The 25,291-nt window shown below is 40.4% G+C and overlaps 1 protein-coding gene across 6 annotated transcripts; it reads right to left on the bottom strand.

Annotated features, from left to right (window-relative positions):
- Positions 1-2,780: 2,780 nt before the first annotated feature.
- On the bottom strand, positions 2,781-24,432 carry LOC106934719 (DNA-binding protein Ikaros-like). 6 transcript variants are annotated; one of them, XM_015014801.1, is made up of 8 exons: positions 24,159-24,432; positions 19,330-19,383; positions 19,040-19,153; positions 10,073-10,345; positions 8,307-8,474; positions 6,753-6,878; positions 6,295-6,426; positions 2,781-4,529 (listed from the first exon to the last, which is right to left on the bottom strand). In XM_015014801.1, the coding sequence occupies exons 1-8, from the start codon at positions 24,301-24,303 to the stop codon at positions 3,859-3,861; spliced, it is 1,683 nt and encodes a 560-aa protein (XP_014870287.1). In that variant the 5' UTR covers positions 24,304-24,432; the 3' UTR covers positions 2,781-3,858. The 6 variants fall into 6 exon arrangements, with proteins under 6 accessions (XP_014870287.1, XP_014870286.1, XP_014870288.1 ...); XM_015014800.1 differs by having other exon boundaries at positions 6,295-6,429; positions 24,159-24,430; XM_015014802.1 differs by lacking the exon at positions 6,295-6,426 and having other exon boundaries at positions 24,159-24,429.
- Positions 24,433-25,291: the final 859 nt, after the last annotated feature.

Below are 25,291 nucleotides of genomic sequence, written 5' to 3' on the forward strand. Positions count from 1 at the left end.
CAAACAGCCGCCATCTGGAGGTGGCCATCTCCTCGCAGCTCCGCACAGTTCCTCCGCTGGCCCTGACTGCGTCTCTCCAGACAGGCCCGGCCCTCAGACCGCCCCCTACCCTTCTACAGGCCTGGCCTTCCTTTCTGTCTGTCCTCTTCACTGCGGCGTCTTCTCAGCATGTGTCGTCATGCTTCCAGCAGTTATTTAAAACCGGTCCACCTCTGCAGGCGGATTACTCTTTGTCATTATAGGCGCATCTCAACAAATCAGAATGCTATTAAAAACGTAGATTATTCCAGTGATTCAGTTTCCAAAAGTACCGATTAGGACTAAATAGAGATGATTAGCTGTAAGGGAAAAGCCGAAAGAGAAGAAGAGCTACCAAGGGAATACTGCGCTTGATTGGCCTGCAAATTCCCCAAGTACTGAGTGCATATGTTTCACAGTTCTGTAACTATGACTATAACAACATTAGCTATGTTTTCATCCAAACTTTAAAATGTCACAGAAAAGGAAATGCGAGTTGTTTCCATGTACTGGTTTGGAGCGACTCAACCAGGCTGTGCAAAGCTAACTTTGTCAGATGTTGGCGCTACACATGACTGTAATAAACAGGAAGTAGAGGTTGCAAGTTAGCATGGACCACACATCTCAGAAAATGGAGAAAGTCCTTTCCTCCAACAGAGGTCTGGACTTTTACATTTTTCAGGGTTTTGTGCATCAACCCACAGACCCACTAAAAGATTTGATACCTTAGAACTTAGTTGCCAAATGTGTTTCCATCTCAAAACTGTCTCAAGCGAGATGTTTTTGCAAAATTGAGGAAGCTATTCCAACTCTTCAGCCTTTTCTAATGTGACACTTCAATATGTGCTTAGAAAAACATTGATGGAAGCACGATTACTGTCTTGGTCCAATTTCAGTGGCCACACTGAGGTCCAGTTACTGCCAGACCGGCATAATCCAGGAATAACCCAGTTAGAACCAGTCTGAGTCTAAAAGATCTGAAAATGCTACACATTATGCACCAACCTAAAGAAATTCTTGGACAGAAGACAAAGGAGGACATTGACATTATTTCAGTTTAACTGTTTTTTGCCATCCCCCTTTTTACAGAAAGACATTCAGTTTAGAGACCTAAAGGAGATGCACACGAATATCATCTGCATAGCAGCAACATCAGAGAGCTACAAATCCTCAAAATGTTCTGAAGAACAAGCATGTAAAGCAGAAATAAAATGGACCAAAAACAGAACCCTGAGGTACACCAGGCGAACCTTCCCAGGAATGGCAGCCTTCCAAACTTTCCATCTCATCCAGAAAGTGACAAAAGAACCCATAACAACATCTAAAGGACTACTAGTGTCACTTGTTAAGGTCAGAGTTCATGACACTGTAAGAACAAGGCTGAGCAAGAATGAAAACAAGGAAAGAAATCGATTCAGAAAAGAAGGCCATACCCACAGTCAAACACGGTGGTGGCAGTATGATGGTCAGGACTATTATGATCTCTTGTTTGGACATTTAGAGTCTGTTTTTGTTTTTTTTTTCTCTCGTCATTCAAGTTTATTCCTTGTGTTCAGTCGTTCTCATTGTTTGTGTTTTGTGATTTTTTTTTCATAGATTAGTATTTATTTCTGTTTATGGTTCAGGTTTCCTGTCTTTATAGTTTTTCTGTTTGTATTTCCACCTCACCTCAGACTGCCATTATTCTCCCGCTCTTAGCTGCTCATCATTTCCTCACTTCACTTCCCTGTTCCTTCCCCTGCTGCATCCGCTCACCTGTAATTAGCTCTTCTGGCCTTTTGTCATTTCTAAGTCTCCCTCGGTATTTTAAAGCTCATTGTACAAACTCATTCAATAAATTAGAATATTATTGAAAAGTTTATTTATGTAAGCAAGTGAAGCACATCATATAGATTTTTTTTTAAAACAAAGATTGATGTAGAAGTCCAGACTTGCTGTAGCATGACCTTAGGCAGGTCGTGGATACTTGAAAATCCCTCCAGTGTAGTTAAAATAAAACAATTCTGCAAAGAAGAACGAGCCAAAACCAGTTCCTTCAAAACCAGTTATTAGGTTCAGATTTTTTTAAATAGTTGAAATAATGATCATAATAAAATCATTGTATTAAAACCACTTTTTCTAGTTACTTTTACTGTCTTTGACTGATGATCTGAAACACTGAAACATGCCAAAAAAAAAAAAAAAAACTGAAAAATTGTAGGGGGAAATACTTTTTTCACTCTACTTTTAGGTGAACATTTATGTGTTGAAAATATTAGTTTTATTGGTGTAATGTAAAAAATTTTTTTTATAGGTTTATGTTGAGAAAATAATCAAAATGGCCAAAAATAAATGCTTGAAATATATTACAGTAATGACTCAACATGTGATTTTTAGTGTTGGAAATCAAAAATATGGAAGTAAATTAACTTTTTCCTTGTATTTTAAATGACTGAGATTCTTCTGGATTTTGGTAGTTTATCAAATAAAAGCGTAAAAAATAATGGATATTATGGGATGTCTTGAATGCTCTGTAAAAACACACTAATTTATTTCCATCTATCTAATAATTTTCCTTCAGCGCTTTGTGTTCATTTCTTGACTTGAACGTCAGTCATTCGGTCTAATTGAATTTTATTTGACAGCTCTGAACCGCGCAGCGTCTTGAATGACATCCACACTTAATTATTTCAGGAGAAGTTTGAGAGCCAAACTCCGCCAATCATTTATGTTTGACTTTAAACGTTTTGACATTTAAAAACAGAAAACAAACCCACTCTGTGTGCATATATAAAATATCCTTTATTGACATCTTGAAAGCGTAACCCTCTCTCCAGATGATGGTAACTTTACTTTTAGTTTCCGATACAGCAGATCTTGATCCTTTACATGAACAGCCTCCAGCAGCAGACACAAATTCCTCTCACACACATTTTTAGTACAGCTGAACAGAAAAAAGATGCTACTCTATAACACAAAACACCAATCACTGTAATAAATATAAAAAAACAGACAAGCATGTAAATGTTTCATAAATAATCCCACAAAGACAAGCAAAAGGTGACGGGTTGAGACATTTTACAGGACTCTGGGCTCACCTTTTACTGATTGTATTGACCTCCAGTGTTAGCTGGGTTTTGTTTGCACTGAATCTTTGTTCTTTTTTTTATTTTGGTGCAAGTCTTGTTCATACGAATAAAAAGAAAAAGGTCCTTTTGTATTTTTGGCTGCATTTTCTACAACAGTTGTTCATGTTTTCGGAAACTTTTTATTTAAAATAATAAAAAAAGAGATGTTTTTCATATATTCATATATCAACATACATGCAAATGGTTTAAAAACTTCCAGACATTAGGAGTGTATTTTACATCATGTATTTCTACGCTTTTATTGCAGATGAGTGGTTTTTTTTAATGGTATTTGCTTTGTCATTTTTGCACTGCAAAAACACAAAACTTTACTAAGTATTTTTTGTCTAATATCTTAGTACTTTTGAAATAAGACAAAACTAACTAGTAACTTTTCATCCATGGAGTAGCACCGATTGCAGTTTTCTGGCCGATCGCAATCTTTAAAAAGCCCGACCTGCCGATTCTGATTCTGTCCCGTACTGATATTTTTGTCTGAAATGTTGCTAAATTGGCAGCAGTGGGTAATTGTTTGACCTTTGCCAAGTTCACATAAGTATCAGCTAATCACCATGCTCCCAAAATTAAGGAAATCAGGGCCGATTTATTGGTGCATCCCTAATGAAAAGTGTTTTGTCTTATTTCAAGTGAATTAAGGTATTTCCACTAGAAAATAGACCAAATACTTGGTAATATGTTGTGTTTTTCCACTGTGGACTGAAGGGGGCGCTCATCAGCGATGCTCCCCCCGGGTTATGTGAGATGAGAACTCGTAGCGGTCTTGACTCCGGTGGCCACAGATGTTGCACTCGAAGGGGTCTCTGTGGTCGTGGCAGCCCATGTGAATGGTGTACATGACGTGGTCCAGGAAGAGTACGCGGCACGGCTCGCAGCGGTACGCCCTCACCTGCTCGCCGTCCGCCGTCACCACCTTGAAGCCGTCGGCAGCCACCTCCCTGATGGCGTCATACCTCTGTTGCTCCTCCTTGACCAGGGGCAGCACGCCGTTCCTCATGCCCATGTGGTTGGTCAGGTAGATGAGGCCGGTGGCCGCGCCCGTCCGGTCGTCGTTGTTGCTCTCGGTGTCGGTGGAGTCCTGGCCGCTGTGGCTGGGCGAGCCGTCCTTGTCGCTGGGCGCCGACTTGGACAGCAGCAGCAGGTTCTCGGCCGCGCTGTCTTTGGCCGACAGGACGGCGCCCACGTGGCCCTCGGGGGCCGGCTTGTGGAGCGGGTAGATGGAGCCGATGCCGACGTCAGAGGGCGCCGGGGAGGTCTGGACCAGGGGCCGCAGAGACTCCGCCCCCAGGTAGCTTATGGCGCTGTTGATGGCCTGGTCGATGACGTGCGGCTGGATGAGCTCTCCCGATCCGCCGTCGTACGACAGATCCGACAGACGTTTGTCTCCTGGTGGGTCAGAAACAGACACAGATATGCTTCACCGACGCTCCCAGACATTCAGTCACATCTTGAGGCTAACGCTCTCTAGCTTAGTCAGAAAGGGACGTACAGTGCCGTGCAAACTCAGCCACAACCTTTCAGCCTTTTCACATTTTTAACACCACAAGCCTTCATTTGTTTTAGAGAGATTTTATATGATCAGCCAATTGCTTTTTATTGTCGCTAACTGTAAATAGTTCTTCTTTAAAAAATTTTTTAAACTAACATTCATTTGTACTGGAGTACACAATTTCTTTGTAACAACAAAGTATTTATGTCGAAATTTCCCTCTTACTGTACAGTTCTTTAACTCCTTATTCTGCTTTTATATATTTTACATTCTATCTTTGTGAGTCTACTTGCTTTGATTTCCCCATCTGTGGGACAATAAAGGATATTTCCATCCTAAAATAATTCCTTTTACGAGTCTTAATATCATAAATCTGGCATTTATTTGAGTCAGTACTGAGTAAAACCAGCTGCCAAGTCTTGTTTTGGATCAACCCAACCATTTTTCACATCTAAAAACTTAAAAATTTGCTGCTTTCTTCTTTGACTAGGCCATTCTAACACATAGATATGCATTAACTTAAATCAAAACATAACAGTTCTGATTGTTTGTTTACAGTGATGGAAGTCGAATCACTTCCCTGTTTCACTTTTGCAGCCTGTATTATCCCATCAAAACATCCCCACAGCATAATGCTGCCACTACCTCATGTCCGGGGGACATCCGGTGTTACTTTTCCAACACATATAATTTGTTTTGCATCAGTTAGAAACGTAATTTTTGCATCATAATTCCAGATTCCCTACTGTATTTAGGTCCAGACTTTAACTAGACCATTCAAAAACAGATGTAAATCATTCTTTTATGCTGGAAAATGAACCTCAGTTCAAAACTAATGTGTTTTGCCGCCTCTAAAATGTTTTTTTTTCCAGGCTGTCACATAGCATGATGCAGCCACTGCCATGTTTTAAAGTAGGGACGGTGGGTTTTGGGAGACTTTTCAGCTTTTATAGGGGCGCCAATCACTGATCGTTAAAAAAGCCTGACCTGCCGATTCTGATTTTGGCCGATACAGATTATTTTGTCTGAAAAGTCTCTAAATATAGCAACAAAATCATAAACTTAGCTACAATGGGGTGACTATTGCTAACTGCACACGTGCAGACATTACCTGGTGGACGGGTTTGTCAAAATGGGACAGTGGTGGATTTTCAGGCTTTTGCTGAGGTAAATAAGATCAGATCTCATGTAAATATTATCAGATCTTCAAAAATTAATTTACTAGGACCAATTTATTGGTATGTCCTGGTTTTTTATTCATAAAAAGTTTATTTAGGCTAGAAACATTACAGTATTTCTGATCTTACTTGACAAGAACATCTTCTACACATTTGCTGCGTCTCCTTTAGCCTGGACTTCCAGTATCTTTCTTCATACATTAAATGTGGTTATAATGTGAAAAAAGTGACTATTTTTGCTTGGCACTGTATGTTGTCATATTCTCAGTAAGACCCTGGTCTGACACCTGTATTTCATGTTCCCTGTTGTTAATCTAAAAGTTATTTTTTTCTTAAAATAATGAAACAAGCTCCATCTTCAGGCATGCACTGTGCAGAGCCGAGGTGGCAGAGTGAACATAAAGGACATTTCAGCTGTAACTATTTAGCTAAGAACAGTAAAAGCATTTTAATTCACACAAAAGAAGCAGATTACAGCCCTTACCCACAAACTTCTGGGGCATAGTGCTCTTACGCTTAGCTACATTATTAGCTAGTCTGTCTAGCACCAAGGCTCTGTCAGATCCCGTCTGGCTTAAGTCTTCCCTCTGCTCATTCTGGTTGCTTTCTTCCTTTACTACTGGAAAGCAAGACAGAGAAGTAGATTTCAGCGTCAGAGTAATTTTGAACTGGTCCTTTTTTTTTCTTATCAGATGATGAGGTGGAGCCTAGTGATACATGCCGGATGGTATTCCTATGTATTTCCTGTGTGTGGGGCTCAGAGCGGACTGTTCTGACGTGAAGCTCTTGGTATTTGCTCATGCATTCAGAGGATCAATCCTATGCAGATATGCCTCCAGTCATCATCATGTGGATCATAAAGGCCCTCAGGCAGATCAGTGTTGTTGGTATGTGATGTCTCAGAGTTGGGCGGACGTTGGGGAGCGTTTCGGCGCCACCAACCTGTGTAGATGCTGTTCTGCAGGCCCATGCACTGCAGGTAGTTGTGGCAGCGCTCCTTGTGCTCCTCCAGGGAGCTGCGCTGCTTGTAGCTCCGGCCACAGTAGGCGCACTTGTGCGGTTTTCCAACTGAAATACATCAAAGAAACAGAAAACGGGCTATCAAGGTGCTCACAAAACCACATGCTGTCTGAAAGTGTCTGTATTAAATGCAGATTAAAGAGAATCTTGGTAAAATATTAAATTCATAAAAATGCAATTCTTTTACTATTTCATTTATCCTCTAATAGAAAAGATTTTTTCTCATTTTTGTTCATTTTTATTTATTAAGTACAAATATATTTGTAGAAAAGAGCAGAGTGTCCAAATATCTATAATACATTTATGTAACACATAATAATAGTATAGTATCTATTTAAAATAAAGAATAGAGATTACTTATTTAAATTTCATCCAAAAAAACAAAACTAACATTCAGAAAAAAATTAAAACATTTTCTTTTTAGCTTCTTTAAAAAGCCAGTTTTAGATGCATATGATTTCTTTATTTTATGAAAGGAAAAAATATTGAAATAAACTTAAATAAAATAAATGTTTAAAGTAGATGTTTTGTAGAAAATCATATATTTAAAAATCAAATAAATAAATGCATTTAAAATTAAATAATTATGAAAAATAGTTTATTAAAACAATTCGCATTTTTAATTCAGATTTTATTTAGTTAATTTGTAATGTTTTTAGTGTCAAACTTACAAATGACAAATTTGCTTCAGTTAAAAAGTACATACTTTTCAGCTGTTTAGAAAAATGAAATATTTTAAAAATGTACGGTAAATATATATATTATTGAATTAAGTTAACTTTATATAGAAAAGGGAGATATCTAAAGTAATAAATTAATAAATATAAAATTGTAAAAAATTAAATAAAATATTTTACATAAAGTCAGACTTTATTCAAATTTTAAAAAAATCTACATTTTATTTAATTGACCAGGAGAATTTGTAGTTTGTCTGAAAATCATCATGAAGCAGCTAAAATAAATCTGTATTAAATATATTTCAGTTGAGATAAAATCAGAGATAAACTCCGCCCTACTTTGCATGTTCTTGGTGGTTTCACTGCAGCTATTTAATTTAAATTCATCATTTCTATCCGTACCAGCCAGCCTGTGGTCGCCTGAAAATGTGCTGCAGAAAACAGATTCATTCCAGATAAGATCTGACATTTCGCACTGCGCCTCTTCTGGTTCTCCTAACGCAGTGAAACACGGAGCGCCTGCACATGCATGGCTGTTAGCCGTGCAGGTTATCCCTCCGCTCTTCCGTTAAACTGTTCAGAGCGAGCTCGTTGTTTACACCCAATTTCATTAGCACATACTTCTGCAAAGCATGTGCAGAAAAAAGAAAAAAAGTGACACCATATCTCCATGCTGTCAACTTCCTCTTATAAAGAACTGAGGTCTCACTTTGTCCACAGCAGAAGTTGCTCTGTCCTAAGTTTTCCTAGAACAACAGAGTGTGTGTGTGTGTAGGAGTGTGTGTGTGTTGATGCTCACCTGAGTGGGTGCGCAGGTGTCCGGTGAGGGCGTCCCTCCTGCGGCAGGCGTAGCTGCACAGGTGACACTTGAAGGGTTTCTCCCCTGAGTGGAGCTTGATGTGACGCAGCAGGTTGCCCTTCTGGGTGAAGGAGGCGCCGCACTGGCTGCACTGGAACGGCCGCTCGCCTGAGGACAGAGAGCAGACACTCTGAACGCACCCAAACAGAAAGCACAACGTGCACCACTGCTGCTCAGCTTATATGTTTTTATCTGTCTCAATGTCTTTCATGTGGATAAGCACAAAGACGTGCAGGGTCACTGCGCTACAAGCGCCCCGGGCGCCAGAACACGCTGGATGATGGAGCGTTGCCGGGCTGACAGCGATCCAGCAGCCGGCGGGAGGGTCTCCATCTCCCCGCGCCCCCCTCGTCCCCCGGCGCTCTGATCGAACATGAGCCTCTCACACTCAGTCTGCCAGCTCCGTAATGCACCATTGCTTAGGTCAATTTGATCTGAAAATCTCATTTTTCCCCCCCTCTTCTTCGTCTCTAAAATAAGCGCGCCACATCACCATGCAAATTCAGCCTCATTTGAATAAAGCGAAGGAAACACTTTGTGTTGAGAGCCAGTCTTCCTGATCAGCGCCTCTGGAATAAACCAATATCCAGCCTTTCCGCGTGTTGTGGCATTCTCTGAAAACGCTATATTATGGCTTTTTTTTTCTTTCAAAAGCCCGCCATAAAATAAGAGTCGCCAGTGAAGCAGCAAAAATATAAAGGGAAATTCATTAAAAATGCATTTCAGGAGCAAAAGACGTAGTGGAGAATATTTTCTTTTTTAAATAGGAGCCATTTCATTAAATCTCTTAGCGTACTTTCTTTTGCATTTGCATCAGTCGACTGTTCCTTTCTTCCATTTTGAGTTTCATTAGTTTCAGAAGCTTGACAGTTAAGTGGCTTTTTCGCAGATGTTCCCCACCACTGGTTTGGCTCCGATACAATAGCATATCATTTCTGAATTTCTGAAAAACTTTTTAACAGCCAGATAATTGTCGTTTTAAAGTCGATTCCATTTAACTGCAGCAGATATCCTGCTTCTAATCTCAGGGTGGGTGTGTTTTTTTGCTCAGAAACTAATGGATAATTAGTGTTTGTCAGGTGGTTATTAGGAGAAATTTAAGTGAAAAGTGATGAATGTTAAATGTGATGCTGAGAATCTTTCAGGCATGACAGGAGGGAGAGGAGATGCAGCAATCAGTCCTGATTTCTGCTTTTCTTTTCTAAAGTTTAGAACAGAAGAGAAAAAAAAATGTCCTAAAAATAATATTTCTAAACATTTGAGCTGCAATCGAAGACGATTATTGGTGCGTCTTTCATCTGTTGATCCAGATTTTTCTGCAAAGTGAGAATTACAACTCAAATTTATCTGAATTGCATTATTTAGAAATGCTGTTTGATGTGTTTGCAGACAGGAAATTATAGTTTTCATGCATTTAATAAAAAACGGGGGAAAAAATAGATTTTTAGGGAAAATCATCCATTTATGATTGGCTGATTGGTGCATCTCTCATCGTGTTTTTGAGATTGAACGTATGCTTTTATTATTTTCAGTAGAGGCCACTGTGCTACATTTTGTATTTGCTTGAATAAAACAGATGTGGTGCAGAGCTACAGAGTTTTTCTTGAACAACAGGAAGTGCCACAGCAGCACACAGTCTTCTCCCTTTCATACTGACAGTCAACATGGGTGCAGAGGAAGAGCAAGAAACATTGCAGGCGGCTTACCGGTGTGGCTTCGCTTGTGCACCATCAACACATTGGGGCCAATGCAAACTATCCCACAGATATCGCACTTGAGCTTCCCGTTGGGCAGTCGGATACCGCCAGCCGAGGAGAAGGCCTTGGCTTCGGGACTCGGCTGTGAGCCGTTCAGCTTGGCCCCGGAGGGGTCGACCACGCGCAAGTCTTCCGCGCACTCCTCCTCCTCCACGCCATTCATCATGTCACAGGCCAGCCCACTCTCCTCATCACTGCGAGCCTCAACTTTAATGTTACAGGCTGGAAGAGAGGGCAAGGGGGGGCCACGGTTTAGAATACGAGCAAACTTCTGTTATCATGTCAAACTCTAGAAGATGCGCACTTTGATTTATTCAAGTAAATCTTTACATTATCCTGACAGTCTGAACCTTAAAGCTGCAGTTTGTGACTTTTATAAAAAACAGGTGTTTTTACATGTTTGTTAAAGCTGTCACCATGTCAGCTCCTCTTCCTCCTCCCAGTGCTCCCAATACTGACTAGAAACAACCAATCAGAGCCAGGAGGCGGGTCTTAGCGCGATCAAGCAGATCCTCATTGGTAGCCATGCTAAGGCTAGTTAGCACAGCTACCACTGAGGGCAGATAAATGGTTTTCCTGTACTGAGAAGTTGCTTCTCTGTTATTAGCATATTTAGCAGCAAGTACGTGAGGATGATTGACAGCGCTAAGACCTGCCTCCTGGCTCTGGTTGGTTGTTTTTGATGGTGCATTTCTTCAGCTATAGTAGCTCAGGGATGCAGATCATAACAAACCGTCACAACATAGTGACATTTTTAACAAATATGTAAAAAACATATTTTTATAAAAGTTAAATACTGCAGCTTTAAAACTCAATAAATTAATGATATTTTGTGTATTTGGTGTCTATTTCAGGTCATTGGAGGCCCTTTTGCTGTTTGCTTTAGATACATCTTTTATAACAAATTTCTGTTTCTTTAAATCTGATTTTAGGAATTTTTAAAATATTTTTTGTTCATCATTCTGCTCAAGTGTTTTTCTGTGTAGGTTTGCAATTGCTTGTATTTCAAAAACATGAACTGTCACATTGAACAAACATGTTGTATTTCTGGAGCGCCTCCCTGCTCTGATGCACAGAAACTCGCCAAAGTATTCACACCTCATGAAATTCTCCACATTACAAACTTCAGTTTGTTTATCTGGGATTTTATCTGGCAAACCAACACAAAGTTTAGCATGCATTTGTTTTCAGACTCAAAACTTTACAGAAACCTGTTTTTTTTTTTGTTTTTTTTGGGTGTGTCTCCTCCAGTTTTATAAAAATTTCAAGCTTTTGTAACGGATCTAAAATTTGACTAATTAATTCAAAGAAAAGGTTTGATCTAATCTATTCCTTTGGCGGTCAATAACAGGCTGTCTTACAGAGTTGTTCTGCATTTAGCTGTATCTATTTTTCCTTTAATGCTTTTAAAGGAAGCAACAACCTTTAAAGGAAGCCCTGCAGCATGATGCTGCCACCACCATCTTTTAGAGTGAAACACATCAGATTCCCTTTTGTCCTATTCAGTCTTCCTTGTCGTATTTGCTGCTTAAGTTTGGAACAGTGTATCAATTTTTTTACTTTTAGTAGCTAACTAGCATCTTTAAAGCTCAGATAGCGCCTGAACTTCAACCCCAGACTACATAGGAGTTGAAAAGGAGGCTTCATGGATGCAGAGCAGGGACAGAAGGAGGAAGTTCAAACCATCTACTCCATCCATCACGATGGGAAATGATCATATCCCGACTAAAACATTTCTCTACCTGTTTGTAATAGTCTTCAGTCAGAGGCCTCTCCAGATTCAATGCAGGACTGACTGCTACTGGAGATCCTTCCTGTCCACAGCATTATCAATGATTCTTTGAAGATTCTTGGATGAATTAACTAAAGTACTCAGTATTTTATAATATTGTACAACTTTGTGTTGGTCTATCACATAAGACCCAAATGAAATACTTTTTTTAAATACTCTTGACGCTAAAAGCTGTGGAAATCTTGAGGAGGTGTGAAAACTTTAATCAAACGCCCATTTGTTTCAGCACCACATGATGATCCCTGTATCTTTGGTTATTCATCATTTCAGTTTCTCCAGCTGGAAACGAGTCAGTACGTGACAACCCTGCGCTACAAAAAAAAACCCACAGCGGCTTTATGATAATGTCAGGCTGCGGCGTTTTCATGCGCTGCTCCGCGATGCATCAAATCTTCAAGAATTTCCCTCCTATTTCAGGCATTCTGTGAAGCGACAGCAGCCTACGCACCAACAGGCCGTTTGACTGCTGAAGCACAAACGGTCAGGACACACAGTTTGGAAAGCATGCCGTCAGGATGTCAGAGATGAGATGCTTCAACATGCCGATCATCTCACACCATCACACTTTGGTAAAGCAAATGACAGCAAGATAAACAGGAAACAGAGACACAGGAAGCAGTGTCAAACTTTAGGGACTGAGGCAGAAACTATCAGCGCAACAGAGAGCTCACAGCCTCACCTACACTGCAGGCACAAACCTCGAGTTAACTGGCCAAAATGTCAAATTCTGCATGGTTCATCAATGCAAACCACTTCTGAGGACAAAATACAAATAAAAAAGCAATTTTTAAATGTTTATTTGATTTGTGGTTTTCCACTGATCAGAAAAAAAGAGAAGTGTCATGCGCAATAAACTGCTTGCTCCCGCTTTTCCCACCAGAGAGCGTTTAGAAATGTGTAAGAGAACCGGCGGATCGTGCAAGTCCCACAGCCACCAGCCTGTGGTTTGCACATCTCGGCAGCAGCCTGATTTCCCCATGCCTCCGTCTCTGTTTGTACAACTGAAGAGGAACAAGTGGAAATCATGAAATATAGGAATCCATGGAAAAAGGGGAAGCTTCAGAAAGAGGGCCTGTCTAACTGAAATACCAAGAATTATGGAGAAGTGACAGAAAGGGAAGCACGGGAAAGGAATTGTTAAACAACATGTAACTGAAACAGTTTTTTTCTTTATCGCAACGAGTCAGAGGGAACATAAAGGTCTGCTAACAGAAAGCAGGAGGTGAAGTGGAATAAGGATCACCAGGTCACGTAATGCATTTATCTTTGTTTATCTGATTTGCACATCAAACTTCTTTCTACTTTTTTTTAGTTTTGCAAACCACGCTTCCTATATTTGTTACGATTGAAAAGGGATCCTGACATGAATCTGTTAAACCAAATGTTTCCATGATTCTGCTGATATGAAATCAGGACAAATATAGTTCCTGTGAGTAAGTTTTTATCTCCTTTACACATTTCTTCTCTTCTTGCTCTTGTCACAATTTGCAAATCCAGCAAATTGCAATTTTTAAATGACAATTTGATGAAATAAAGGAGAGAAAACTATCCAAACAAGATGTGACAAAGTATTTACCCATCTAAACCTAATAACTTTAAGTCAGCCACATTTTAAAGCATGTTTAAAATCATGCCAAAACATCCAACCTTCATTTTTGTTTTAGTTTTTAGCCATTCAGAGATATTTGCTGGTATTCTTTGGATCATTATCCAACCTTAAAATCCAACTGCTGTTGAAGTTAAGGTCATAAACTGCAGGGTTTGTTGTTTGAAAGCAGAAGTTAAGATTTAATCAACAATGACGAGTCATCCAGATCCTTAATCATCCTTATGATGGATGGTACAAGGTAAACGTGGCACTTTGTTTCCAACGTCCAACTTTTTAGTTCTTATTCCAACTGTTTATGTGGACAAGTTTAGATAAGTATCTATTTTTATGGTTGTCCTTCCTAAACTTATGCAGGGAATAAAACAAAATGGGAATAAAACTGATTCCCATTTTGAAGAGTGCACCAGTATGGGCCTCCATGTCACTGAAATAGGAAGTCCAACATTGGTGAATACAATTTTCTGCTCTATATCTACTCTACTTAAAAAAAAAAAAACAAAAAAAAAAAACGTATTTCTTAACACTATTTAGTTTCACTTTCTGGTGTGAAACAAGGAAACTGCAACAATTAAAAAATGGTTTTTTATAAAGTTTTTTTTAAAACACATCTTTACTGGGGGGCAACACATGTTGCATTTATATTCTGTATTTAATCAATTTTATATAAACACTTGAAATTTATTTGAATTCATTCATTTTTGTTAGCATGCTAATGTAGCCATTTTTGTTGTTAGGTTATTGTTAGCTAAGAAATTAGCCATGTTTTGTCCTCTTGTACTTTACTATGTCCTTTTTATTTATTTATAACATGAATTAGTTTTTCTGGTGTAAACATGCTCATACATCAGACTGATACAAGCGTTTGGCTAAGTGTTGCTAGCTTCCACAGCTAACTAGCGTTAGCTTAGTCTGATGATATCTGCTTATATATGTATTATAAACATTTTCAACATATTTAAAACAAAACTAATGTTTTATCAGTTAAGTCATATTTGATTTATTAATATATTTTTGACTATTGTTCCTTTATTACAACACATAACCAAGAAGGGGGAAGAGGAGGTTGCTAATCGTTAGTGAGTTTCTGCTATGTACCATGAATTTGTGACATCTTATGCATTGTGTGTAAATGTGAAAGAGAATCAGCCGGTGCAACTTGCTCAGACAAACATCTCTTCTGTAGACTGCGCTGCACGTGTTGCAAAACATGAAGCTCTCAGAAAAACCACCAAGTTTTTTCTTTTTTCTCTCAGGCAGGCCAAAGCAGTTCACTGATGATGTAAGTCTTCCTGCTGATTTTGAAGTGATCAAGTTTGTTACACTGGAACGTCATGAACTTCAAAGCATATTTTACTGAAATATAACTCAAACATTAAATGTGAGTTTTTTACAAAACGTAACTAAAGGGACGATTCGCGGTTCAGTATTATCAGATTTTTCTGAGTCCAGATAATTTGCGGAAAATTCACCAATGGAATTTTTTAGAGCATATCTAAAATATTCAAAAAAGTTTAAATATTTCGGCTCAATGCTATTGAGATGCTACTGACTGGCTTTTGGAAAAGCAGCCAATCAAGAAGTGGCATTCATTTTTATTGGCTCTGATTGGCTGAAGTGCCGGGAGCAGAAATAGGGAAGATTGTAGATGTTAGCTTCTGCGGTAGCGACAAGACGGTTTCAGCTGTGTGCATTAATGCATATTAAGATATATTTGGTTTTTGAACCATTAAAATAGGAAGTTATTAGTGTTTTAGTCGGTTTTTTAAGTATTTTAGCTACACGTGAGTTCCTAACCTACATGCTATATATTAAGAAATGTATATAGTAAAAATGACATGTATTATGAGGGGGACATTGTCCATTGCTGTTTTGTCCTGCAATGTTGAAGCAGTCAAGACAGCCATGGAGACGCTTTTTGTGGACAATCTTATGGGATGGGAGCACTTTTGCAATTTATATCCAGTTGGATATGATAAATGATAAATGAACCTAAACTGAGGTGACCTGAATTGAAAAGCAGCTAAAATGTTGAAGCCATGATCAGTCTGGACTGTAGAGAAGGGAACCTTTAGCGCTGGGCAGCCGCCCAGGTCTCATGGATATGAGGAAGTTGTGACTAAATATGGAATAGGAAGAAAGCTTTTATTTTATGTTTGTCATGATCACACATCCTGATTTTTCATTTTGGGAAGCAGGTGTCAGATCACAGTGTAGACAAACACAAAAGGTAACAATAAAAAGTCACAACCTGATATACAGGGGATCTCATCCTCAGATTACTAATAGAGCAGATGATGAACTATGACATGTCTCCCTGCAGCGGATCGCTGCAGGGAGACATGTTAGCGGCGTAGCGTGGACGCAGGGCGCCTGCTGGAAGTTACTGTTTCTGTGTTTCTCTCAGGGCCTGAAAATAACTTGGTGTGCAAGGTAGAGGAACCACAAGTGTCAAACCACGCCAGCGACACATTCAGCACAACTTGCAGGAACGCTAAATACAGCCTACTTTTCCCCTCACACACGACAAAAAAAACTTGCAGCCATGTTTTCGGGAACTAGTCTCCCTTTCAGTCTCATGCCTCTGAAATAGCAAAAGGCTCCATCTGAATCACAGAAAGTGAAAGAGAACCAAAAAAAAAAAAATCAGCGGGAAGGTTCAGCTTGAAGACGTGTGACTTCAACCCAACGTTTCTCCATGATTTTCAGCTAATGAGAAAAGGGCCTCACCATGACCTTTAAACCTCCTTTCTGTCTGTGTGTGTTTGTAGACTGTGTGACTATTCGGTCCGACAAGCTCCATCCCGAGCTGTGAATAGTTATTTGCAACAGGAAACAACCTGGGTTTTGAGGTTTCGAGCTTTCGATACTTTGAGGTTCCGTGTCCCACATTTAGGCTCCCTGGGCCCACTATTTGCCTGTTGTGTTTTTTGTTTTTTTTCACTAAAGAGAACTGAGCAGCACATGATCCTGGGCGATAATTTTAACTCATTCTGGCTTTTATCACAGAAGCAGCCATGCACAGATGTACCAGATACTTGCACTTCCCTTCTTTCTCTCTCTCTGTCCCTGCGCAGAGATATGCTCACACGCTAATATACATGGATTAAACATATATATGCATTATGCATCTACGTATACCACAAACTGTGCTGTTTTTCTTCTACATTTGGAGCTAAACATTTTTTAAAAACGTGCTCTTTGACATTTTTCAGCAGAAATTGCAGGTCTAGTAAAGAACGAAGTGTAAGGAGATTTCCTGCCTGAGTCAAGTTCCCTTCCTGACACCTCACCGGTAAAGTCAAAGAGAAAGCCTTTGTTAGTAAGCATGCATATATATATATATATATATATATATATATATATATATATATATATATATGTAATAAATGTATATATGTATATATATGTGTGTGTGTGGGTGTGGGTGTGGGTGTGTGTGTGCACAGGTGTGTGACCTCTGTGGTGCAGTGTTGTGCTGATCTCTCTCTGCTTTGGCCCTGCTCCTAAACTCTTTATCTCCAGGAGTGTTGAAACTGTCTGATGGCAAGTTCTTCTTAGGAAACTCTTACACATCCTATTTCAGTTTCCTCTCGCATCTTATTTTTGACTGCGTGCTGCTAATCTTTGCCGTTATCTGGATATGTGGAACGCTGCAGATAGCACATGACGAGCCTTTTTTTGTCACGATGAACACAGCCATTTTTTTTCTCCATCCTAAGCAGAGACATTTCCACTTAAACACCTACAGAGTTTAAATCTTCACCTTCTATCCAGGGTTTTTTCCTTAGACACCCATGAATGATGAATATTTCTTGCTCTTTCACAAACCACCCATGTTAGGAGACTTGAGCTTGCTTCATCCTCATTTTCACCATCAAATTCCCCTGCTTGATGTTCACAAACTCAAATCAAGGCCACATTAAGTATTCCTTAAGATTGAGGTTATTAATGACATGCCATGGATCAAAGGCGTCTCTATTTCCTCCACCTTTCCTGCCAATGACCTAAATGTGTCTCTTTGCATCTCTAAATGAATTTTTCCAGGGGGTTCAGGGTGTACTCCCGATGGAGCTACATGGGATTAACTTAGTTAAACATTTTTATATGTGTTTTGCTTTTGATCCTGACATTTTCACATATCTGTCTGGGTTTCATTTGGATGCACTGGGAATGCTGCTGCAGTGTTTTTTACATTTTGGCTCCTGTTTGTTTGCTGCTTCATTGGACGTACTCATCACACACATACAGCGATTCTCAAAAGTCTACACACCCCTGATAAAATGCCAGTTTTTTCTGCTGTAGAAAATAAGGCCATGATGGTTAATATGAAAATGTTTTCCACCTTAGATGTGACATAAAATCTGTTTCATGTACCTGAAAAATTACATCATGCAGCAGAAACATTTTTTAAATTTGCTCTAATTTTTTGCATTACATTACTGAAGCATCTTTACATACAGCCTTCAACAGCCATCATAGTGAATCTGATATGTTTGTTCCTTTGCATCCAATAAAGGATCAAAATGATCTCATTAGTCAAAGGTATCAGTCAGGAGAGGGGTGTGAATTAAATCTGAACAAGTTCCAACAAGTACTGGTTGTTAGAACAATCTCCTGCATCATCCATGTTTCTGGACAAAGATGTAAGTTTCAAGTCTTCCATAAATAATGCTGGAAATGAACATAGTGAAAGATGGAAGTGGCAGCATCATGCTGCGGGGTTGTTTTTTTCTGCCAGACTTGACTCAAAGCATTCTGGTTTCTGTTACAGATCTGAAGATAAAGATGGATTTTATTTGTCAGTATCACTTTGAGTGCAAACACACATTCAGGTCAATAAAGTCTGACTTCAGAAGAGGAAAATTTAAGTTGTAGAATGGTTTAGTCAAAGTCCAGAGGTTAATTTGGACTGAAAATATGTGGGGCCACTTAAAGAGTCTTATTAATCTGGTGGACCTCAGATAGTTGAATGAACCAAAAGGTGTTTCAACAAAGTTTTAGTTTGTAGTCCAAAGTGTGGCCCGGGGACCATTTGTGGCCTTAAAAGAATCTCGGTCAGCCCCTGACCACAAGTCAAGAATGATAAAAAATGTGGCCAACAAAATGGAAAACTTTCAAAATTGATGACCCAACAGATTTGGATATTGCTGGGTTTTTCTTTAAATAAAACAACAGTCTAAATCCATTTTATTCTTTTGATCTTTTTACAGATTTTGTGAACTGTTATTGTCAAGCAGGTAAATATGAAAGACGACAATAATTTTTTCTAGTTTTTCTATTTTGTGGCCCAACAATAGTTAAAGTTGGTCAGTTTTTGTCCCTGGCTCAGAAAGTTTGAACATAATTAACTGATTTTTGAGTTTTTCAGGCGATAGATGCCATGTTGAAGGCAAACTTGGAGTTTTAATTGATTTCCAATTAACTCAGGGGTGTGTATACTTTTTAGACTCCCTGCAGGTCACGTGATTCTTTATTTTTTACTCCAGACCTGGTTGGGCTGTGGGTGCAGTCGTACCTTTGTCCCCCCGGTTGTTCTGCTGATGGGTGGAACCGGCTGACAGGTCTTCGGGGACGGCCATGGGCTCCTCTGCCTCCTCAGACGCTTCGTTGGCAGGGGGGCTCTCCCTGCCTGGGATGGTGGGGGAGGACACACACCAGCAAACACCCATCACTCACCATGCAACCCCTCGACATGACTCTCAGGAGGAGATAAATTACCTCCCGCTGATGCAAAGTGGCTGTTTGTGGGCCTATTGTCCCGACTGTGTGCGCTACATTTCAATCATGAGGTGGGCGAGCTTTTACCTGGCATCTGCGCCATTTCCTGGGCCTCTTCGGTCTCCATGCGGTGCAAGTACTCTGCAGAGGAGATGTAGATGTGTATAAGTTTAATCAAGTTCAACGTTAGAAGCAGCTTGAGTGGAGTTAAGGGTGTGACTCCATCAGCACAGCGGGATAACTCTTGTCACAGCCAGCGTCCCCCGTGTTACATTACAAAGAATTACAGACGTTTTCATTATAAGCCCTGACAGAGAGGCTGAGCTGCAGCGCGGCCCCGGCTCCGGCTCGCAGGGGCCCGCTGGTGGGAATGGGCTTTCACACCACATTTGTTATTTATTGTTAATTTCCTGCCACGTAATCATCCAAAAATGCAAACTGACTGCCGCAAAATTAAGCAGAAAATTAACTGGCCTCAGGGTCACGGGGGATGCGGGCGACCGGCGTGCCCGGCTGATCGACGCTCGTGTTCTCTCTAATTTACTGAGCATGCATCGCTGAGTCCGCGGCCCAAGCGCAGACACCATCAGAATCACGGAGAGGGAGAAAAAAAAGGCGGCTGAGAGATAGATGGCTGCGAGGAGGCCAGGAGTCAAAGGAGAACGGGCACGAGACAGGAAACTTCTGCACAATTTATCAGGATTTTCTGTGAGAAACCAACATCAAGAAGAGCAGGATTGTGAGTTGGAGGGAAAATAATGTATGATTTTTCAACCCCACTTTACTCTGATACTCCTAGATAAAATCCAGGAGGACTGTGGTGACTCTGGAGGAGCTGCAGACACAACAATTTGCCACACACTCTATTAACCAGGACTCTGGGAGAGAAAAAGGAAGTTTGACATCTAGGAAACACAACAAACATGAAACATGATGGTGGCAGTATCATGCTGTGGTTTTAGCAGGGAATGGAAAGTCAGACAGAGTTGACAAGACACCCATGGAAGAATTTTCTCTCGTCAAATGAGAGAAACTTTGATCTGTATGGAGGAATATAATAACTGAAAATTCATCTTTCCTAGTATGAGAAACTGGTGCTGCTTTTTTTAGCGAGTTGATATGAATATGATGAGCTAATCAGAGAGGAATCCTGGAAAAAAACCTGTTAGAGTCTGGAAAAAATAAAGACTGGAGGAAAAGTTTTAGCTTCTGGGGGAATCATGACCCTAAAAACATTGGAAGAGCTGAAATGGATTTTATCAAAGCATATTCATGTTTTAGAATAGCCCAGATGTAATATACTTGTAAAAAAATGCTGTTAAGAGTTGCTCTCCATCCAGTCTGACTCCCACTAAACTACTTATACAAAGAAAATTTGATCTCCAGATGAGCAAAATCCAATAATCCCAAAAGAGTTTTGACCAAGGCATGTTGAACCCCTAAACGCCTCAGTTTTTTATTAAAAAGAATATTTTCACATTTCACCTAAATCCCCTTATAACACTCTGAAGTTAGAGGCTGTAATGTGACAAAATGTGAAAAAAAGTTCAGAGGGTGTGAATATTTTTGCAAAGTGCAGCAAGGGACAGAAGTTCTCTTTATTTATTAATTTTTTTGCATGAGCCGAGGCGATCCAGAAGCGATCCTCTGGCCAGGGCTGAGTATCTGAGGAGTCACCAACGCCCGTGGCCCCATTAATAATGGATGGCCCTCAAGCCTGCAGCAGATGGGCCCCGACAGCCTCGGCCCCAGCGCCGCCACTTCAAGAAGCCCGCGCTGGGGCGGCTGCCCGGTCCAAGCAGCCACACAGGGAGAAGTGAAGCTCCCGAAAATAGCGAAACAAGCCCAAGGGAGAAGGGGAACCTAGGCCTTCCTGTTTTACTGACAGATGGCTCCACACATTTGGAACGAACAGTGGGAAGCGAACCGGGTCCGCTCTGTCGCAACGCTCAACGTCAGGTCGGGAGCTCGACGCCTACAGATGCCAACCAGGATGCGAGTGTGAGAGCAGGAGGAAGAGAAGAAGAAAGAGGAGGAGGGGAGTGGGGGCAAAGGTCAACGGTGCAGATGATTTGTATGTTACCTCAGCATCGGGAGTTTGCAGACAGGACTCCGTTCTCGTGTACCTTTATAGTTTTTGTCAGGGTGCACGGATGCTTGGTGGGGGGGGGGTTTATGGGGTTATCTTGACTAAAATAAAGCCCTTAAGACGGAGTTCCTACATTCTCAGCCACAGCGCGCCTGCCTCGGCGTTTGGAAAGTAAGTTACAGAGTAGAACAATCAGGAAGTAACTCTTCAGCTCAACCAGTGACTCTATTTTCAAGCTGTTTTCACTCTTTACATGTGACAGACAGTTTTGACTTGTTCTAATTTTATTAGTGTCTCATTTGTACTTCAGCTTTTCTTATTAAAAAAGAATTGACAGCGTTGCACGTTCAAATCCCACTTTCCCCTCCTTTAAAACCCCAAAATGTTTTAATTCAAGCTCAGTGTTGCCAGTCTGAAACAAAGCGAACTCGTGTGTGTTGGTGGAGAAAAGTGGGGGCAAGTGGAAGATTTGTGCTGGTGGGGTGGAAGTCATCGAGAAGACTTCTGACACAAAGCGCAACGGGACTGGAACAGTTTTTGGTCGTAGTTTTGTCAAGTGGGGAGATGCAGGAAGAGGCTTGTGGGTTGACAGAATTCTCAGTCTTCCTCCTGCGTGTTTGCATGTGTGTGCATGTGTGTGTGTTGGATGGTGGTGAAGCACTGGGGTTGAGTTAGAGGGGGGGGGGTTGGTTTGAGGCGTCTGCTCATTGCGAGGTGCAAAAGCTACACCAGGGAGCAGGGTGGAGATGAGAAAACAACGAAACCGTTAACAGATACTGAGGACCACGCCAGCGCAGTGTGGATACTCAGGAGAAAGCTCCAAAAACGGCCTCCTCTCAACTTAAAACCTACAGAGTTTTACACTTAAAATGATCTGAAAAGCTTAATAATAAAACAAGAAGGGGAACAAATTTACTTTTCCTGTTTTGCAATCAGGAAACAGAATAAAATCCAAATTGCTGCAGCACAAAAACACTTTATTACCTTCAAATAAATTTTAAATTTCTACCCAAACTGATTAAAAGCTCCTCCCCTTTATTTTGCTTTTTTTTGCACTTTCTAGGGAAGCTGAATTATTAATTTTTTCCTCCCACGGTTACCTTTTATTACCACCAGTTATTAAGCTATAACAGTCACCTTTGTTCTCCATATATACACTTGGAGATTCTCATCAGTAATTCATGAAATGTATGGGTGGAAGTGGGTAGAGGGTGTTAGCAGATGTGTTCTGGGAGCCCAAGGAGGGTGGAGGGGCGAGCAAAGGTGCACTGAGGAGAAGTTTCCTTCATTTGCATCTGACACACTTCACTACTCTGCTATTCAGACAGTACAATTATTTTAATAACTGTCTGTCTTCCTCCACCCAACACACACACACACACACACACACACACACACACACACACACACACACACACACACACACACACACACAAACACACACACACACACACACTCTTCTGGTTCTTCTTGACAAGAAAGATGATGTATCTGCAGAGAGGTTTTGCAGCACTTCACTTTCCATGTGAGCTTTGAAAAAGCCCCATTTGAGCAGGTACTGCCTTTCACTTCACACCTATTTATTCTCTCTTTTTTAAAACAAAAAAATGCACCATTATATCATCTATAATTATAGTAAAATTTGATTAAATGTACTATAGAATTTTAGCAGATTTTTTTTTATTTAAAATTAATTTTTCAACTGTATACACTATATATGCTATATATATATATTTTAATCAATTAGTATTTATTACTTTTCCCTGCGTCAAACCTGAAGAGTACGGATAATAATTTCATAATTTCAGGCTTAATTTATTAACAGTCGGAAAGCATAGTGTTTATGTTTTGTTCTTAGTGTTTGGAAGAGAAAAACAACTTTATTTCCTTTATTTCATTTTCTGCTGGGCGTTGATGAACAACTTTTCGCCTCCGAGGCAGAAGTGTTAAAAGTTCCGTCAGTCCTGCCTGTAGTACGTTTTTCTTCTTCTTCCCTCCAACGGAGACGCGAAACAAACTGAAAATGTGGTTCAACTGAGAACAGAGACACATACAAAGTTTTGAGGTTTGGGGAAAATGATTTGATTCATTGATTATTTAATAGTGCGCAGCGCGTTTTCGACCTGCGCGGCTCGGTGCGGACTGATTTCCTGTTTAAGGAGAGCAGAGTTAACTTTTATTTTTAAACCCCTAATTCGGTTGTAATGTTATTTTTTTATTTTGATAAAAAAATATAAAAGTTGTTTTGGTTATTCTGTGAAACTTCAGAAATGTTCTGTTGGACTATCTGAAGTTTACGCATCTGTTGCAACAGGTGCCGCTACATGAGCAGTTAAACGCGTTAAAATGATAAGGAAACACGCAAGCAGCTCAAACCAAACCACAAACACGACATTAGTATTTTTATGTAAATTTAATTAATTTATAGGTTTAATTATTTTATTTATCCTCATTCCCAAAAGAAAAAAGGCCCATGGGAAAAAAGGGGAACATTTCCACTACTTCCTATAAATTAGTGTCGACAACGCGGAAAATAGAAGTATAAACAAAATCGTCACATTGAGTTTTAAAATATGATTCTGTTTAGTAACTAGTTTTATAACAAGATGAACTTTTATAAAAACGAGCGGCAGCAGCCGGGATCTGATGCTGAGGCGCACCTGCACCCAAACTGACAGGAGAAGCTTCTTTTTCCAGACGCAAACGTTTCCATCGTTCCTTTTCGGGCGAACCGAGCCGTTTCTGCTGCTCCACCAACACAGCCTGAAAGTTCAGCGGGAAGCCCGACAAAAAAAAACACAAAAAAGCGCGGTGGAGGTCACTTTACCTGCTATTCCTTGAGTTTGCAGAATGAAGTTCTTCCAACTCTCCCCGGCTCCATGTGCAGAAGGTCGCAGCGCCGCGGCGGCCCCATGGAGCTGCGCCCTGAGTCCCTCCCCTCTCCACTGCACTTCCTCGTTCCAGCCCAACATGTCTATGCCTCTGAGCTCGGCTGAGGCATTTTGCTCTGCTTTTATCCACACTCTGCGGCGGGGAGTCGAGCCCACCGAACCCTTGGCACTTGCTTTGTGCCGTGCCAATAAAAGCTGACACCCAGCAGACCATCACTGGCAGCCATGCATGAGATGGGATGCTGCGAGCGAGGAGAGTGGACCATTCATTGTTTATTTATTTCATTCACACGCAGGGAGTTGATGGGGGCCAGTCCGCGCCTGCATATTGGACAGCTCCCCTTCTGTCACCTGTTCTGGCTCTGAACTAGTCCATGAAATTAACTCAAGTGTTTTTCTTTACCTTGTAATGAGTTTTTCCTCTCTCTCTCTATTCAATATTTCATCCATTACTGTCCCTCTATGACCTCTTTAGAGTTCAGGCCCCGTTTTACATTCTAGGAGCTTCCCAGTAAATCAGAATATAGTTGATCTGGATCAGACTTCAGTATTTTAGCTGGTCTGTCAGATCATAGTTGGTAATTGTGGCTTGAAGCTGATGGAAATCTCAAATTGAGGTTCCATGAAACGTTTTCAGAGCCGTTTGGAACAGACCGGGATCCAGCTTTTGGTACCTTTGGTACTGTGGGTCGGTACCAGATCCTGCTGGGAAATGAAATCTGCATCTCTGTAATGTTTTTCAGCTGAAGGAAACAGGAAGTGTGCTGAAATGTTCTGGTAGATGGCCATGTTGGACCAGAACCAGCAGTGGACATGGCACTCCGGATCCGGAATCGGATCCGGAATTTGGATTCTGTAACTCTGACCGAAAAAAAGAGAATGAAGCTCCAACTTTAAAAGAAAATTAGTTCATTTGTTGCTTTTAATCAATTAAAGTTTGCCAGATTGACTTTATTTACATTGGTTTAGCATAATAACTTAATGAGCTTAATATATTTGCTTGGATAAACTTAATTTTATTTCTTGTAACAAATTAACTCAGTTTTTAAAAATTGGATCGCCTGGTTTT

This window comes from Poecilia latipinna, unplaced genomic scaffold (assembly GCF_001443285.1).
Source record: "Poecilia latipinna isolate Pla-1442-1.1 unplaced genomic scaffold, P_latipinna-1.0 Scaffold1848, whole genome shotgun sequence".
NCBI classification, from domain to species: domain Eukaryota; kingdom Metazoa; phylum Chordata; class Actinopteri; order Cyprinodontiformes; family Poeciliidae; genus Poecilia; species Poecilia latipinna.